Here is a 16,563-nt window from a genome sequence, read left to right on the forward strand (position 1 = left end):
TAACCGCTCTTTTTGTTGTTTGTTTGCTAACGTACTCCCCTACTGTCACTTTCAGGTATCTGAGAAAAACCAATGGATTGAACTTGGAGAAGAGTTTAACTTCCCGAGGAGTTGTTCCAACGCCGCATTTGCTTTAAAACAGTACTACCTTCGGTAAGTAGTGCAGCCATGCAGCTCTCTTGCTCTCAGGTAGCATGTGGGAAGTGTTTACAAATGTAAGATGCAGTCAGCAGGATCTAGCCTCTCCGCTCCACCGCACTAGTACATCATTGTGCCACTTAATCCAAGTTATATTGTGGACATATTTCATGCCAGAATAGATAGGAACATCAGAAAAACACTGATCTTAAAGTCTCTTCTTCTTTAACTCTGGAAGGAAAGTTTGGATGTTGAATTGTCTTAAATCATGTACCTGCAATAGTTTCTGAAAATGTTGTAGCCAGAGGCATCATTTGGTTTTGATGCAGATCTGGGTGCTCCGATGTGGATTTCATATCCAAGTCTGAACACAGTAAGCTGCCTGTGATGGGAGTCTGGTGTATATGCTGGCATTTGTGATTTTGGTGTTACTGCTTTCTCTGTGCTCCACTACTCCCACCACAATTCATGCAACAACTGTTCCCCTTCACAAGCACCTGCCTACAAAGGCAGGGATAACACCTGTGTTGCAGAGAAATACTTTTTAGCCACTCCTGGATGTTTTGCATGTTGATATCATACTTGTAATTTTTTGTGCATTGTCAACAAGTTGGCTTTTAAAGCCAGCTGCTGCAAGTTGTGACTGGAGGCTAATTTGATTGCTGACTGTTTACATCGTATGATGAGTCTTGCAGCTCTTAAAAACATGCACACAAGGCTGCAGGTGAGAAACACCTCAGGCATGTGTAGCTCTCCTGAAGTTTATTTAAGTACTACAGAGACTACAAAGCACTATTACCCTTCTACATATTTAGCGTAAATGTCAGAACGCTGTATGCAGCACTTTTTTTCTGATCATACAGTTTAATAAAATGGTCTGCTTGGAAGCTCAGACAGCTGACAAGACATCAAGTCTGCTTGCCTGCTGGAAGTAGCCACAGTGCAAAGGTGTTGGGTTTCTGTGATGTGATTTTATGTGGCTACTTATCCTCACAGGCTGAGTAAAACATTAACAATAAGAAATCTGTTTTGTCTGTGTCTAACAGGCTTACATTTAAGTGTGCTTGAAGTGTGTGTCACAGACAGTCAGCTAATGATGGGCTTTTTTTGAGCTTCTAAAATGGTTTTGCAAAAAACAGCAGATGTATCTGTTATAGATACCAGATGCAAAGATTGTGTAACCATCATGGCTATTTCAGATTTTTCCCTAAAAAGTTTCCACCTGTTTTTTTTCTCTGATGAGTCCCTGTAATTATTACCTATAAAATATTTTGGGAAGGAAGATATGACACAGAGCAAAGCAGACCTGACAGCCGAGTCGACCAACATGCTGAATATCGCCCTTGTGCCACGGCAGCCTTTGGAGCTGCTTCGGGAGGTTTATCTAAGTCAGCTTGGTGTAGGGATGTCAGAGACAGCAGACAGCTAGGCTTGTCTTGCTCCAACTGACACTGATAATAGAGACTTCCTCCCTTGTGCTGTGCTTTTTGCTGATAGAGAAATTACCTTTTTTTGTTTCTTGCAGCAAATGTGGGTGACTGTTATGCTAAGGATATTGTCCTTTTGCTACCTCCAGGAGAGGTCAAAGGTCATAGTCAGGTACACAGTGGATATGTACCCACTGGAGCTGGTTCAGATTCATTGTCTCATTCAAGGACACTTGATCCGGGTGGATGTTTGCTAATATCAGGTGTTAACCTTGATTATCCAGTTGAAAGACCATCTTTAACCGATAGCTGATCCCTGAGTGTTTTTGCTTTGTTTGCATCTTCAAGGTGTGCTGGTGCAAAAAAACTGACAACTAATACAGTTCAAAATATGTGCATTGACAAGTAAAATAGTCATATCCAACTCTGTTGTTAATTCTTTGTTCTTTTCCACTGATTGACCTCGGATAAGTTAGCAGGTAGGAGTAAAGGACACACATTCTCCGCACTGCCTGTTGACCGAGTTCATGATCATGATGTGGCTCTCTCTGGTCAACACTTCCCACTCGGAGCAGAGTAATAGGCAGTGCTGAAGTTCAGTGCCAGCTCCCGCTTCTGTCTATTTGATATCTGAATGTCACTCTGTAATAAGTGAAGGATGCTTGCCAGAAATATTTTTCCAGATCGTTGTCAACTTTTTGAAATGCTGCTTTTACATGAATCCTGCTCATGGTGCTGATTTCATTTCAACGTTGGGGGCGGAAGGATTCACACTCTGGAACACAATATTAGTGTGATCTGATACTAAGGGCATAGTTGAGTTACAGCTATGATTTTGGCCTGCCTAATTGGTAAAATATGTTTGAGTTTGAGCAATATTAATGATCTGTCAGTCAGAACTGCTGATTAAAAAGTGTTAAATAATGTATTGTGTGTGTGACCGGAACATTATTGAAACGGTCTTGATTGAAATGGAAGCTACTGTATATAGCTTTGATTCTTTAATGCTATTTGAAAGTGTACCTGTTTCCTCAAGATCTATTCCTGCGAGGCTGCTACCTTTTACACTTCCATAATCTGACACATGTTTATGTTCTACATCTGTGTATCTGCACTTAGTGGATTGGGTTAGAGTTACTGAAGGCTGCCAGTTTTCCTTTGGCTGCAAAGGCTGATTCTCAGTCAATACATTGTCACACCTTCACAGTTTTCTTTTCCATTAGCAGTTTCATATGATTTGGAAGTGGTTTGCACCAAACTCTCGACCCTTGTGACGCAACAGAGTCCTGATTTTTGCAGTAAAACACAACCCCACTCATCCAGGGGCTCTCCATAATTTGAGAATGAATGAAAGTTGTTACAAAATAAGACCTCTGGTGTTGCTTTGGTCTTTGGCTTTTCTTTTTTTTTCCCCAAACCGCAGCATAATGTACCCAGAAGCCAAGTCAGGTGACAGATACACTGGTTCAACCTTTGTTTGCCCTCGCTGCTGCATCCCCACTGGGAGGAAATCAGGCCCATGAGTCCCTGACATCTAGGAACACTCACTTAAGCCTCTGTGTTGGCTTAAATGTACACTCATCTGTTTTTATCTGTGTAGGGGTTTGGATACATTGACGGAACCCTGTGAAAGAAGGAATTTGATTTGAGGGTATAGTTGTTTAAGTTAGATTTTTAACAATAGTTTAGTTTTACGAGCTTATGTGACCTAATGAAATTATGTTCATTCATAAGTGTAGTTGTAACAGTAATGTGGAATTCACCCTGTGACCCCTGCCAAGTTAGGCTCTGTTCACTTATTATAGACAAAGAAACAAGCCTTTAAATGTACCGCTTTCTGCTGAATCTACCAAGTAATCTTCAGAGTTTGCCAAGCTGCTTCTTTCACAGAAAAATGTTTATGCCACACTTTGAAGCCTAACTTTTTGCAGCACAAAGAAACAGGTGCATGTATTTTGGTATAATGATGTTTCCTGTTGTAATATAAATCCTTAATACCAGACTAGTTAGCCTGGTGTTTCTCAACAGTTACTGGCTTATGACCCCACGTTTAGGCCCCAAAATTCTCATGACCCCAGCAATTAGCCAGTGGTGCAGTCATGTGAGCATGACAAATTTAGTGTTTTCAAGCCATGAAAGGAGTTGCAAGTGGACTATAATTTATGCCATTTTATACTCATTGTGTGTATTTTCCTAGGAGAAAATGTCAAATGAATATAATTGTATCAGTCTTGGAGATCTTGTGTCCCATGACTCTGCTGGCATAGTAAACAATGCTTGGTGTTTTTAACTACACTGATAGTTGCCCCACCTGTGTGTACAATATGAACAGAGCCCACTGAACTAATGTATCTACTCCACTGTTTATTATGTGTGAATGTGTAACAGTGCTACACAGTGTGGTTAATGTTGATTGCAATGTCAGGTCTTGATTTTCGCATAGGCGTGTGATATCACTGTTTCTTGAGGAAAAAAGAAAACACAACATTGAACTATTGCTCATTCTTGCACCACAGACACATTTTGCTAGCCTCTTCAGCTTGCTGGGTGTTAATTTTCACACCTATTTAAAAGCTTATTCCATGTACCATCATAGCTGTTGGTCTTGCTCTGCTTCCTGTGTATGTAGATAGACTCTCCTGCTCATCTAAAACATCTGGATGAAGTGGCCTTTGATCTGGATTGCATTAGCCCGGTTTTTATTCCCCCTGCCTCATCCAAGCTGCTGCTCAGACTTTAGAGATGCCCAAATTACAACCAGTTATGGAGAAGGATCTGGACTGGGACCTGCTTCTTCCTGCTTGTACAGAATAATAACAGTTTTTTTCTTTCTTTTTTTACAAAATAAGAGCAGTAGTGCAAATTTACTACCGCAGATAACATCTAAAAGCTGTTGAGACTTTGTTTTTGGTCTGTCTGTAATTTGACCTGCCCTCAAGCACTGTTGGCCACCACTGATAGCCTAATCTCCTTCTCTCAGTTTCCTTGCTAACAAGCAGATGGGCAGATCTGCTGTGTACTTGACAGTGCAGTTGGAAGCTGGAATTACCACTATCAAATTAATACAGTTACAGTTTGCTTTGGTTGTTATGTTAGCATCATGCACCTCTCCGGTATAAGGAGAACACTTAACCTGTTAAGTGTATTTTTCACATTTTTGGAACTTATTTTCTGTGTTTAGCCCAACTCAACTAATAGGGAGCCAGGTTAGACCCAGGAGTAAAATCTCTGAAAGGAGTGCCTCATATCTCGGTGTAGGATGAAACCCACAAGGAGATTGTATACACACAATGTAGAAAATTATATTGGTCACTCTAACACATTCATCATCAGTCATTTCATCACACTGTCACTAATGTAATGTGTTCTGAAAAGCCTGTTGATGCTAGGTTAAGAAGTTAAATAAAAGCTTCACTGTGATTAGCATTTTAATTGTTGACCAGCTGTCATGCAAAGCTGTCATTGACATATCAACCTTTCCATGTGCTTCTACTAAATAGAGCCCTGTTTATAATCTGTGCATCACACAACTGGTTTGATGTTTAACATTTGTGTTAGAAATTGTTATGAAGGAACGGCAAAATGTTGTCAAGTGTACTACTCCATGTACGTGCTGTACATTCTGTGGTATACCATCCAGTCGGGTGTCTTGTGAAGTTCCCTCTTTTTTTTCTCAGCACAGCCTGTCACACAGTTTTTGATTAGGCTTTGTGAAGGTAGCCACCGCACCAAAATATCTTATTTTCTACCTTCATACTTTCCACACAGAATGATAACAGTGTGTTAAATGGCAATGTGAAAGAGGCTTCTGTGAATGAATGGGTCTGGAGCCATGACTACAGTCTGCTATGCATATGCAAGGTTGCACTACACTAGCATCATTTACAGCTTAATCCAGAGTCACATAATGGGACCACAGCTCATCCCATCACATTAACATTTTGGATAATTACACTCACAGGCTTTAGTCAAGAGGAATTAGATCATGTAGTAATGCAACACATATTGTTCAAAAATCGTCTGCAACCGATCCATACATTCAGGAACTGTAGTGAGCCTCAGCCATACAACACAGTTTGCTTGATTTGTGGGTGCAGGAATGGACAGGATATTATGTGTCATGCCAGAGATATAAAATACAGAAGAGTGGTCAGGCATACCTTCAAGAAGATGTTCTTCCACACAGAAAAGATTTCATTTAAAACCCAACTCGGTCATAGCATCCATTCCTGAAAAACAGCCAGGCACAGCGTTTGCCATTATGTAAAGCAAGGTCTTTCCTTGACACCTGAGTTGGCAGAGTTCTAGATAACCTGAACCACTATGAAAATTGTTCCACTGCTAAAAAGTAGAAGTATTGCTGCTTTTGCTGACCACCCCTCTTTAAACACTAGGAGAAGTCACAGCATAGTGCCACTATGTTTACTGTTTACTGTGTCTTGGCATTTTGTGTATTGAATGTGCTGTTGTGATTCTGTGGAGTATTTTCTCAGTGGCATCAATAAATGGCCCTGTAGTTATTGACGAAATAAAGCAGCCTCTGCTTGTGTTGGACAGCCTGCTCCACTATATCCCAGCAAACATTTCTGTGCAGATATTTGCAGTGGGTGTCTTTGCATGTCTGTGTCCATGTCCAGCAGGGGGCATTCAACTCCCACACACAGACACATCCAGGGCATTTGGGCATCTGAGAGCAATTGAAACCAGGAGTATCTGCCCTAGTGTGATTCAGATGACCGTAAATGACACAATACTAATGACAGTGGCTGTTTGTACCATGGTGTCTACTCATCAATTCTCACACCTTGTCTGCTACCCACGCTTTGCCTTTGCTGTGTTATTTTGGAGGGAATTTGCCGCTCGGTATGAGCAGTGATAATTCACACACTTCCCTAAATGGTTGTAGTAGAATTGAGGCAAGTCCTGGCGGTTTTCTGATGGCGGGTAGTCGCGTGCTTCTCAAGCAGGAGAGGAACTGATGTTCCTCTCATGTATCTATGGGAGAGAAAAAGGGGAAGCGCAGACAGCTGCTGTTGACTTCCCCCTCTCATCCCAAGCCCCCACCCATCTTTACCCACAACGTTTTTCTTGCTTGTGCCCAGACAGCAGTTGATGATGCTGCAGTCGGGACCAGGGCCTATCTCTCCCGCTCCCCCCACCCTCCTTCTCACACACGCTCTCTTTACAAATGAAGGCTGAGTGTATTTATAGTCCAGCGTGTCACCCGGCAGCCAGCAAACGGGGGATTACCTCGGCCACGATGAACAAGCGGGGCCTATTTCAGAAACAGGCAGGCGCACGGTGACTCACGGCCACACAGGCTGGGTTCACCACAGTATCGCTGCTGAGGTATTTTGACGTGTGTCTGTGGAAGTGTGTGTGTTTGTCTGGATGATTTATTATGAGGCGTTTATCACATACAAAAATGCCTGAATTTGTAGTTGCATGCTCAGTGCAGTGCAAACTTCAAGGATTGCAGATAAATTTGCTTGAATGCTACTCAGCGCTGATCATTTTGCATCCTGTGCACACGATGTTGTGTTTTGTTAAGCAGTGAAAAAGTTACAATTTATGCGTTAAGAATTTCACTTGGATTTGTTTTTTCAGATTTCTCACAGAGTCAGTAGTGCTGACTAATAACCGTCAGCTTCCTGTATGCAAACATATGCTTTCCTGATTTAGTACAGAGCTTATTCTCCGCTTTTTTTCTATGCTCTATTTACTGCTTTAGAGCCTGTGAGAGCATTTAAGTCTTAGTAAAGCTTTTTGTGATTTCTTGTGAAACATTTGCTAAATTACCAGAGCTGGATGAAATCTCATCTTGCCAGATGTTAATGTTGTTTTAGAATAAAAGATTTTACCTGTATTATAAACCAACTGTGCAAAATATAATTTTGTGGACACACTGAATTACTATGGAGAGGCTATATCTTTATCTTGACTTAATTCTGAAAGATAAATGTTTGTTGTGCTTGTTTTAGCAGTTCTCAGGCCAGTCAGACTGTGTGGGAGCTGTTAAATCTTCTGCCCAATGCTCTGTTTTATGTCCAAGGTGATGCCATATGTTTATGGTGCCACACCCCCTCTGTGCACCAAACCTGTCAGATGTTTTTGTGCAAAAGGAACAAAAAAAATGTCATTAGTCATTATTTCGCATATTCTATTCACACTGTATGGTCCGATGACTGGTCAACATATGGAGCACATCCTGCTGCTTTATCCAGTCATCCTCTGAGTTTCTTCTTGTTGGTTTTTTTTCAGTTACTTGGTGCAATTTGTAAAGCTTTCACCAGTGTGAAAATTGCACTGCTGGTGTTACTGGTTAAAAACATTTGAATGATTTACACAAAAGTTTCCCTAGGTTTTGTTCTTGAAGGGAATCATAAATTCTGCCTTCCAGATTCTTGTTTGAGCACAATCGCTTTGACAGTTTACACAACTAATCTTTTTGTAGGTCTGTCATCAACAACAGGTAGTCTGTTCTTTATCTCAGAGGAAATTAAAAGCATGTTGAGTTGACTTTAAATATTGCTGTTAAGGCCAAACATCAGTAAAGTAGTGGAAGCACGGCTTGGTCATTATGCTAGATTTTATGGTCATGCTGGATTTTAATGAGAGAAGGGAGCTTGGTAGAAAAATCTCAAATGAAAAATGTTCAAACCCTGTCTGTTCCTCTTATTTACTGGGGTTTCTGGCAGCTTTGTGGGTGTTTATGTTTCTCAAATAAGGCAAACCTGAAGCACTGCCATACTTGAGAGGCACTCGAGTCTTATCGCAGAGCAATGTTTCTCTGGAATGGGGAATTGTAGTCCTGAGTCTTAGTTTGTACTCGGCATCACAGCAGCTTCAGCCCTCATAGGAAAATGTGCCTGCATACATTAAAAATATAGAAATAAAGCAGAAACTCATCATTTCTTTTTTTGCTCTCCCCCTCTCTCACAGATACTTGGAGAAGTATGAGAAAGTCCATCACTTCGGCGAGGATGATGAAGAAGCGCAGCCGGGGAATCCCAAAGCCTCTCTTCCAATCGGTGCAATTCCCAACTCTTACAACTACCAGCAACACATTGTATCAGGTAGGCAGACACCTACTGCACTTTCCAGTTTTGTTTCGAGCTGCTAAGATATGTTGTTAGCTTAGATATGCATATAGGTGGGTTTTGTTACCTTTGAACAGAGTTGAGCTAACAGGTTGCTGTCTTTAGTTTGACATTTAGGATGCAGAAATGATCTGGGCTTGAAAACCAGCAAAAAAGTGCATAGGTAGATTCCCAAGTGCCAAAGTATTCCTGTGAGCTGTGCTAGCGGGCTTATGCGTGCATCTCTAGTCAGTTCGAACAACAGCATCAAGAACCTCTGAAGTAAATCACCTCTTTGTTGAGTCATTTTTTCCATCTGTTGCACCAGCTCCTTTATTTTTACATTTCCATCAGGTCGTTTTGTGCTGTAACTTCAAGTTGTCGTTGTCTGGTGTTTTTTGGCACATTGTCTCTATGGTGATTGTTATTGTGATCTTATGACACAGATGCTGTTTAGCTGTAAAATTAATACCTGCTTTTTTTGCAAGAAAGAAGTCAGAATGATGTATTTGACTTTCACAATAACTTCTTTGTGGCTTTTGGGAAAAGCATCTTGTCAAATTTATATGTATGAAGTCTAGTATGCTCTACATTTTCTGCTGTGACCCATGGTCTACTCTCAAGGCATCTGTGGTGTAGCTGTGAGCCCAGTTCATAAGCCTTCACAATGTACTTCACTTTTATTGCACAGTGACTCATTTAATTCCATTTACAACTTGCTTAGCACTGCTGTTTGAACCAAGGCTATGAAGCATGCAGTAATTGTCTGTGCTTTTTTTTCTTGGAAGTTGCCTACACACACCTTTTTAAATTTGATGAATAATTTTGTAAAACCAAGCATGCAGCTGCTTTCATGATGAAAAAGCAGCCTTTGAGTAACCACATCATATTTCAAACTAAATGTCTTTTTGTGTGACTGGCCAAGGCCACCCTGTTGTCTGTATTGTCAGAGCAGGCTCTCACACAGTGATGCGAGCTGTCCATTAGCCTCACAGTGTTGCTGTGTTGACCGCTGGGCTGCTCTCAGAGGTAATTGACTGTCCTGACAGCAGTTATTGATGAAGGGGGGAAAAAGGAAGCACTTGTTGGTTTTCCCTCCACCTCAGTTTAGATTAGAGTCTCAAGCTTTTTAGTGGCAGGCTCTTTCTCTAACAATCAGCCCACTGCCTGCTGAGCTAATTGACTCCAAAACATGACCTTACAGGGAAAGACATGCGACAGAAAACTTTATCTGCAGAGTGTAAAACCATTCACTTGCCAAAAAAGTGTGACTTGAACGCTTAACTCCCATCACTTATTGTACAGTAGTTGTTACACTGCTTGTTCTCAAAGCTTGTGTTGCTTAAAGTGCCTAGATGCACATGCCTGGGGCTGAAACTATTCTTTTGAAAACAGCTATAATCAATTTTTTTTTTTAATCCACAGTTGATCACATGACTTCCTTTGTGAAAGGGGTTGCATGTGGTGGCGTGGTGATGTAAGAGTTGTAGTAATGAGTTTTATAGCGGCTCAATCAATTGTAGCCTGATCACACTTAACAGTTATAAGCTAAAATGCAAGCTAGAGTATTACATTCTGACTCATTGTGGCTAATTGGTGATGCTACCCAATCATAGAAAGCATCTTGTATCTCCTGTTGTGTGATAAGATATGTGATAATTTGTAGTGTTGGAAGACTGATTTGGCTCCTCCTCACATGACGCTGAGCTGTCAATGTAAATACCAGCTCTGTTTTTAGTTTCTGACACAGAACACCTTGGATGCATGTGCACTCTTGTGCCTGGGACATGGTTTGCTGTAATGTGAGCTGAACTCTGTGTCATTGTCAATTTTGGACTTATACCAGTGTTTCATATTAAAGACATAATGACACTGGCCCATATCATCATGCATCTGTGAAATGAACTTGTGATTGCAGATCCCATACATTCAGACACATTGCACATTTTGTGTATGACCTTAAGCTTAATTTGGCATTTATACGGCAATGTTTTGTTATGAATTTGTATCTAGATTAGGCTAGTATTACCTCATTTTTACAGGTTTGGATTAGGGATGCACCGAACTGAAAATTCTTGGCCGAAACCGAAAATGAGGAATCCAAGGCCGAAAACCGAAACACCGAAACAAAACGTATTATGCCAATTATTAGTACCGTTGCATTTATGGCTATGACTGTGTACTACACTAAATCAAGGCATTGCAAATGCACAACTTAATATTAATGTTTCAAAGAATAAAGCAATTGAAAATATTTATTTAGCACATTCAAACAATGCACAATATAAAATGAAATAACTTAGCTTGACCCCACTCATGTGTACATTATGTGTACATCTTATTTAAATAGGGCCAGTGCATAAATAAACATTTTGTCAAATTAAAAAAAAAAAGTCCAGCAGAAAAATAAATCTGACAGTCACATATAGTAAATCAGAACAGAATAGCCTGTCTCTGATTTTTTGAGGTGCTCTACTGCAGGATTTGACTGAACACGTCAGACAGCAAGGGCGCGCTGTGCGCTTCCCTGTCTCCAAGCAGGTTCTACACATCCACGCAGCCCGGATCATTTCGCGTGCGCTCCAAGTATGATCTTTAACGCGGATGAATACCGTGATGAAGTGCAGAGGGTCCGAGTAGTGAAACACGTGCTGACGGACTACGAGTGTACTTTTCAATGTTGTCGCTCCGCGGCCAATCTCTTTACTTAGAAGACTCTTTAGTGCTGCATTTAAAAGAATTACATCAGCTGCAGGTGCATCAGAGGAGTGAATCTCTTTAGTTAGCTGCTCAAATGGAGCAAGAAGAGCTACCGCAGACATGGTGGAGTGTCATCACAACAACATCCTGTTTCAGCCGAGTTGTTTCGGTGGAAAAAAGTGTTTCGGCTGAAAATATTCGGTGGCCGAAAATTTGGTGCATCCCTAGTTTGGATCTATTAATATTTCTGATTACAGTCCTCTTAGAAATGAACCATCTTTACTTGAGGCTGTGTAACTGTAATATGGTGGGGCAGTTAGGTTTAAATTGAGCTCAGTTGCCTGGCAGGCTCAGTCATGGTTAATTATTCCATAGTTGTTGTGAAAATCTCTCACTGAGCTTTGGTCTGGCCTGTTGTCTCCATGGCTTGTGACAACTGTTAATTTATTCTGCTCGTCTGTCGAGCAGGATGCTGTACATCAGTCATCTGCACCTCTGTACAGTGCCGGCTCGCTGCAGGTGCTGGAGGACGAGTGCAGGCAGGCAGCTTTTGAATGGGGCTTTGGCTGCTATTACACCACCTCAGCTGAATTACATTTGCCTGCACAAACCTTTTCAGGATGGAACTCAAATTCACTCAGCAGGACTCCTCTCTCTTATGATTGGTTTCCAGAGGTAGTGGTCTACAAAGATCCTCCAACAAATTGAAATGCCTGCTTTATGGGAAAATGACACCTATGCGCACAAAGTGATTGATGGCAGAAAATCAAGCATCAGTACAGGGAGGATTCACTGGTGACCTCCTGAATCATCTTCCTTTAAGGACCTCTCACTAATAACATTCAAGACATGCCCGTTTCCCACACGGCTTGGCTTTCGAATTAGAAGTCTTTTAATTAGAAAAAAAGCCCTTTGTGGAGATTGACTTCAGTCACACCCTAACACAATTAAAAGTTTGGGAACGTTCATGTTCTCGGTTAGACAAGACACGGCTCATCAAACTAATGTGAACTAAAGACAACTTTCACCGAAAAGCTTAATGCCCCATTTGGTTTGCTTAAAACTCAGTTAAAGTAAATCTGAGCTAAACTGGCCGAAGGTGTGCAGAGGCATTTGAGGGCTTTACTCTTTTCTCAGCCAATGTTAACATGTGTTATATAGAAACATCCTGTATAGTGTCTGTCTGTCCTGCCTCACTTTTCTATATATCCTCCACAGACATTATATTCAGAATTTTTATCTTTTACACCAGCATAATGTAAATCAAAGACTTGAGTTGCTTGCGTTCAGTTATAACATGAAGAAAAGCTTTTTTTTAAATAATCTGCATATTAACTACTTTTTGTTTCCCCCTCAGACTATCTCCGCCAAAGCTATGGACTGTCTACGGATTTTGTTCCACCGTGTGACTACAACAAACTGGTGCTGTCTCTCCTTTCTGGCCTACCCAATGAAGTGGACTTCGCTGTTAATGTTTGCACTCTGCTTTCCAACGAGAGCAAGCACTCCATGCAGCTGGACAAGGACCCCAAACTGGTCACGTTGCTGCTGGCCCACGCCGGCGTCTTCGATGATTGTAAGTCCTCAGTCTCACTCAGATGGGGCTTTTCAGTTCAGCATGATATCTCTTGAGTTCCATATGGGAACATTTGAATTTCTGCTGCATTTTAATACAGTACTGACTAGGGGTGGAACAGTAATTAATTCCATGGTTCGGTTCGTATCACGGTTCTGTGGTCGTGGTGTTCAGTTCGGTTAACGTTGTTGAGGTTTTTTCTACTTTTAACACTCTGAAAATACCATAGATGAGCATAAAATACATATCCTAATTGTCCAACATTCAACATATTTAAGAATCAGTTCAGTGTTTCCCCTATCATTATATCAGGTCAAGCCTATTTCATTTTCTTTTTAATTTCTATATAGCACCAGATCTCAACAGAAGCCATTTAGGACAACATTTCCTATAGAATTATATATCCTATAATCCTATAGATTTCCTTGTTCTTTTATTAAACAAACTAAACAGCTCATGTTATTTATCCTATTTGCACGGCAGCAGTCATTTCTGTCTGCGTGGTTGTGTGTTTACAATTCACAGCTGCTGTCTGCGCACAGAGGCCCGGTGCGTGTACACACATGGACACATGCACAAACAAACACACACAGACAAGTGTGCGCACATACTCCCACCGTCGGACAGAGAATGTGTGTGGTTTTGTCCACCGTTGCTCATGACATGCTAGTTGGATAGCCTGAACTCTATGACTACGCTAGACTAAGCTAACGGTACTGATGTCCGTGTTTTTATTTTTGCACATGAAATATGCTGTTTACATACCGCTCTGTAAGCACTGACGGGACCAGTGGCAGGGTTGCACACGATTGGACGCAAAGTGGTGTGGGTCTCTCTGCTCTGCCTGCAGCTAAAACTGCTGCGTGAAGCTACAGTGAGAGTGACCGGCTGTGAGTGCGTTTATGCGGGGGAGGAGCTCACGGCCGCTGCTTGTCAAGGACAGTAGCCTGACTGCAGAATTATTTTTGAAAAAAAAAGTCACCAGAGAGAGTCAGTAGTTGCTTTTGATTTAAAAAAAAAAAAAAAGTTCGGAAAGCTGCTAAATGTAGCGAGAGAGACATTCATCTCTATGCTGTGGTAAAAATGCCTCCCTGTATTACTTAATGCGCATGTCCAGAACAGAACACGCGTCCCAAACCGAAACATGTGTACAAGTTTGGATTTTTTTTTTCCTGAACCGCCCCACCCCTGTTTGTGATTTCTGAATGATTTATGGGGGCATGACTCTTTAAATGTTTTCCAAATTTGCTGCCTCCCTCTCTCACCTCTTTGTTCTAGGATCAAATGTTCTCCCCCCTTAGCACCTCCTAAATATATTTTATCATAGGAGAATGGATGACAAAGGGAAAAGAATAGTACAAACTCTAATTCTGCTTCTGTGTCTTTGTAGCGTTAGGCAGCTTCTCTGGGGTATTTGGGACGGACTGGAAGGAGAAAACCTCCCGGGACTTTGTCAGGGTAAAGTATATTTTAAGACTTCTGTTTGTGTGACTTGTGCCTTCTTTACCTAATTTGGCAATACATGCAATATGCAATAGATAAGAAATATTGCTTTATATTTCCTCTATGGCATTTTTAATTGGGGATGGGGAGGAAATCTTACGGAAATTTGTACGATCAAGCGAACAACACAAACTAACTGCACAATGTAGTATTTAGATGTCTTCATTTACTGTAGTATTAAATTGTCTATTACAGGTCACAGCCAGTAAAAACAGTAACTGTGTAGACAGTCAATAGGCTTTAATTGAGAGTTATACAGGGGAAGACTGTCTCCTAAAGAATTACTTTTTTACATGATTTTAAAGGACATATCATTTCATACTTGTTTGTAATGTGGAAGTAAGTTTGCTTTATTCCAAATCGTACCTCAGTGAAACTTAAGTTTATTGCTCTTGTTCATTGTGGTGGCTGGAGGTTAAGCAGGGTCTCTATAGGCTGTCTTGATAGTGTTGACATGACTGTTGCAATAAACTTACTACTGTTATTAGTGACCATTCAACTGCAGGCTAACATCCTCTGTTGTTCCACAGTTCTGGAAAGAGGTAGTGGAGGACACTGAAGTCAGGGAGCTGATCTGGGACAAGAGTAGCCCAGCACAAGGTAAACACATTCAGTGCTAAAAGCCACAGCATGCAATAAAAATGTACACACCTGTGTGCTCCCAAAGTGCATTTATTGACACCTGAAATGCTGTGATATGCACAAAGGTGCAGGCTGTGTTTACAGTTACTTCCTTCTCAGGTATTCATGTGTGGTAAGTGTGGGAAAGCAGCGGCCAGTGAAGAAGAGCACAAGCTAACTAACAACAACAGAGAAGAAGCGAGGGAAAAAAAGAGAAGCGAGAAGAATGGCGGAAAATAATGAAAGACCTACTCGCTAGTTTTCACTCTAAAGTGTGGAGACACTTTCGGGTTTAACGAGACAGTCATACTGGCTCTCACAAGGCAGAGGTGCTTAAGAAGGCTGCAGACGAGTGGAAACTCACCGAGACAGAGCCAGCAGTGGTGACTGACAATACAGCGAATATGTCCGTAGCTGTTGAGATTGCTGGATATCTGCACATTCGCTGTTTCGCTTATGTTAGATATCGATAATCGTCAATGTCATGTCAAAATTGATTCGTGAGTTACCTGTATCATCCCACCCACTAAAATTTTTTTTCATATATATATGAAAAAATACCAATTCTACCTTATATATATTTTCACATTCACGTTTCCAATGAAGCAATGTTACACTATACACTGCACATAAGACAGAGCCACTTTTTTTGTAAGAAACATGACAGCATGTCGACACTGCATCTATAGCACGTGATCCTTTCATCTAAATCGTTCCTCCGTCCTCTCTGCAGATGGTACGTCATGTGAGGAGCGCTGGCAGAGCCTCTTCCACCCACCGCGGACCCCGGGTATCAGTGATATGGAGGCCCAGCGGGTGCTGCAGATTGCCGTTATCCTGCGAAACCTCTCCTTCGAGGAGACCAACGTCAAGCTGCTGGCGGCCAACCGAACGTGCCTGCGCTTCCTATTGCTCTGTGCCCACTGTAACCTCATCTCACTCCGACAGCTTGGACTTGACACGTTGGGCAACGTGGCTGCCGAGGTAAGTCTAGTTTTGCCATTTCTCCAGATTTGTTTTGGGTTTGCACCAAAAATGTTTGCTAAATATAGCAAAAAGAAAGAGCCTAATGATAAGGATTTGGGTCAGTCTAGTAAAGTAGCTAAAATAAATAACCACATTGTGTTACAGAAACACAATAAATTTATTTATACCACCAAATGGCCTGGGCAGAGTTCAGTTGATATTAATGTGAAACCATTTTAAAAAATATACATCATTCATTGTAGTTTGGCTGTGAGTCAAACACCTCCCCTCTGCAGTTATTGTCCAATCATAGCAAGAGCATTTGTGCACAACAGGTCTGCATAGTGTTTTCTCACATTGGAGTGATGTACATTAGGTTCTAGTGAGGATGCCTCTTAGAATGTTTGTATAAAATCGGTATCACTAAATCAAAGGTTTCTGGTCAAAACCATGTTATTTTTCTCATAGGTCTTTCTGGGACAGATCAGTGATATGTGTAGAAATGCAATCAGCTGTATCTGTAGGTTTGGTGTCCTCAGAAACGAGGACAGAT

General features: G+C 41.3%; 1 protein-coding gene across 2 annotated transcripts in view; it reads left to right on the plus strand.

Annotated features, from left to right (window-relative positions):
* The window catches only part of arid2 (AT-rich interactive domain 2), a 30,823-nt gene that overhangs the window by 1,541 nt on the left and 12,719 nt on the right, over positions 1–16,563 (plus strand). For both annotated transcript variants that reach the window (XM_028400614.1, XM_028400615.1), the window contains 6 exons: positions 56–153; positions 8,508–8,641; positions 12,702–12,920; positions 14,311–14,378; positions 14,954–15,023; positions 15,778–16,028. In XM_028400614.1, the coding sequence (XP_028256415.1) occupies positions 56–153; positions 8,508–8,641; positions 12,702–12,920; positions 14,311–14,378; positions 14,954–15,023; positions 15,778–16,028 (840 nt within the window). The remainder of the gene's footprint in view (positions 1–55; positions 154–8,507; positions 8,642–12,701; positions 12,921–14,310; positions 14,379–14,953; positions 15,024–15,777; positions 16,029–16,563) is intronic.

The sequence above is a fragment of the Parambassis ranga genome, chromosome 2 (assembly GCF_900634625.1).
Source record: "Parambassis ranga chromosome 2, fParRan2.1, whole genome shotgun sequence".
Classification (NCBI taxonomy): domain Eukaryota; kingdom Metazoa; phylum Chordata; class Actinopteri; family Ambassidae; genus Parambassis; species Parambassis ranga.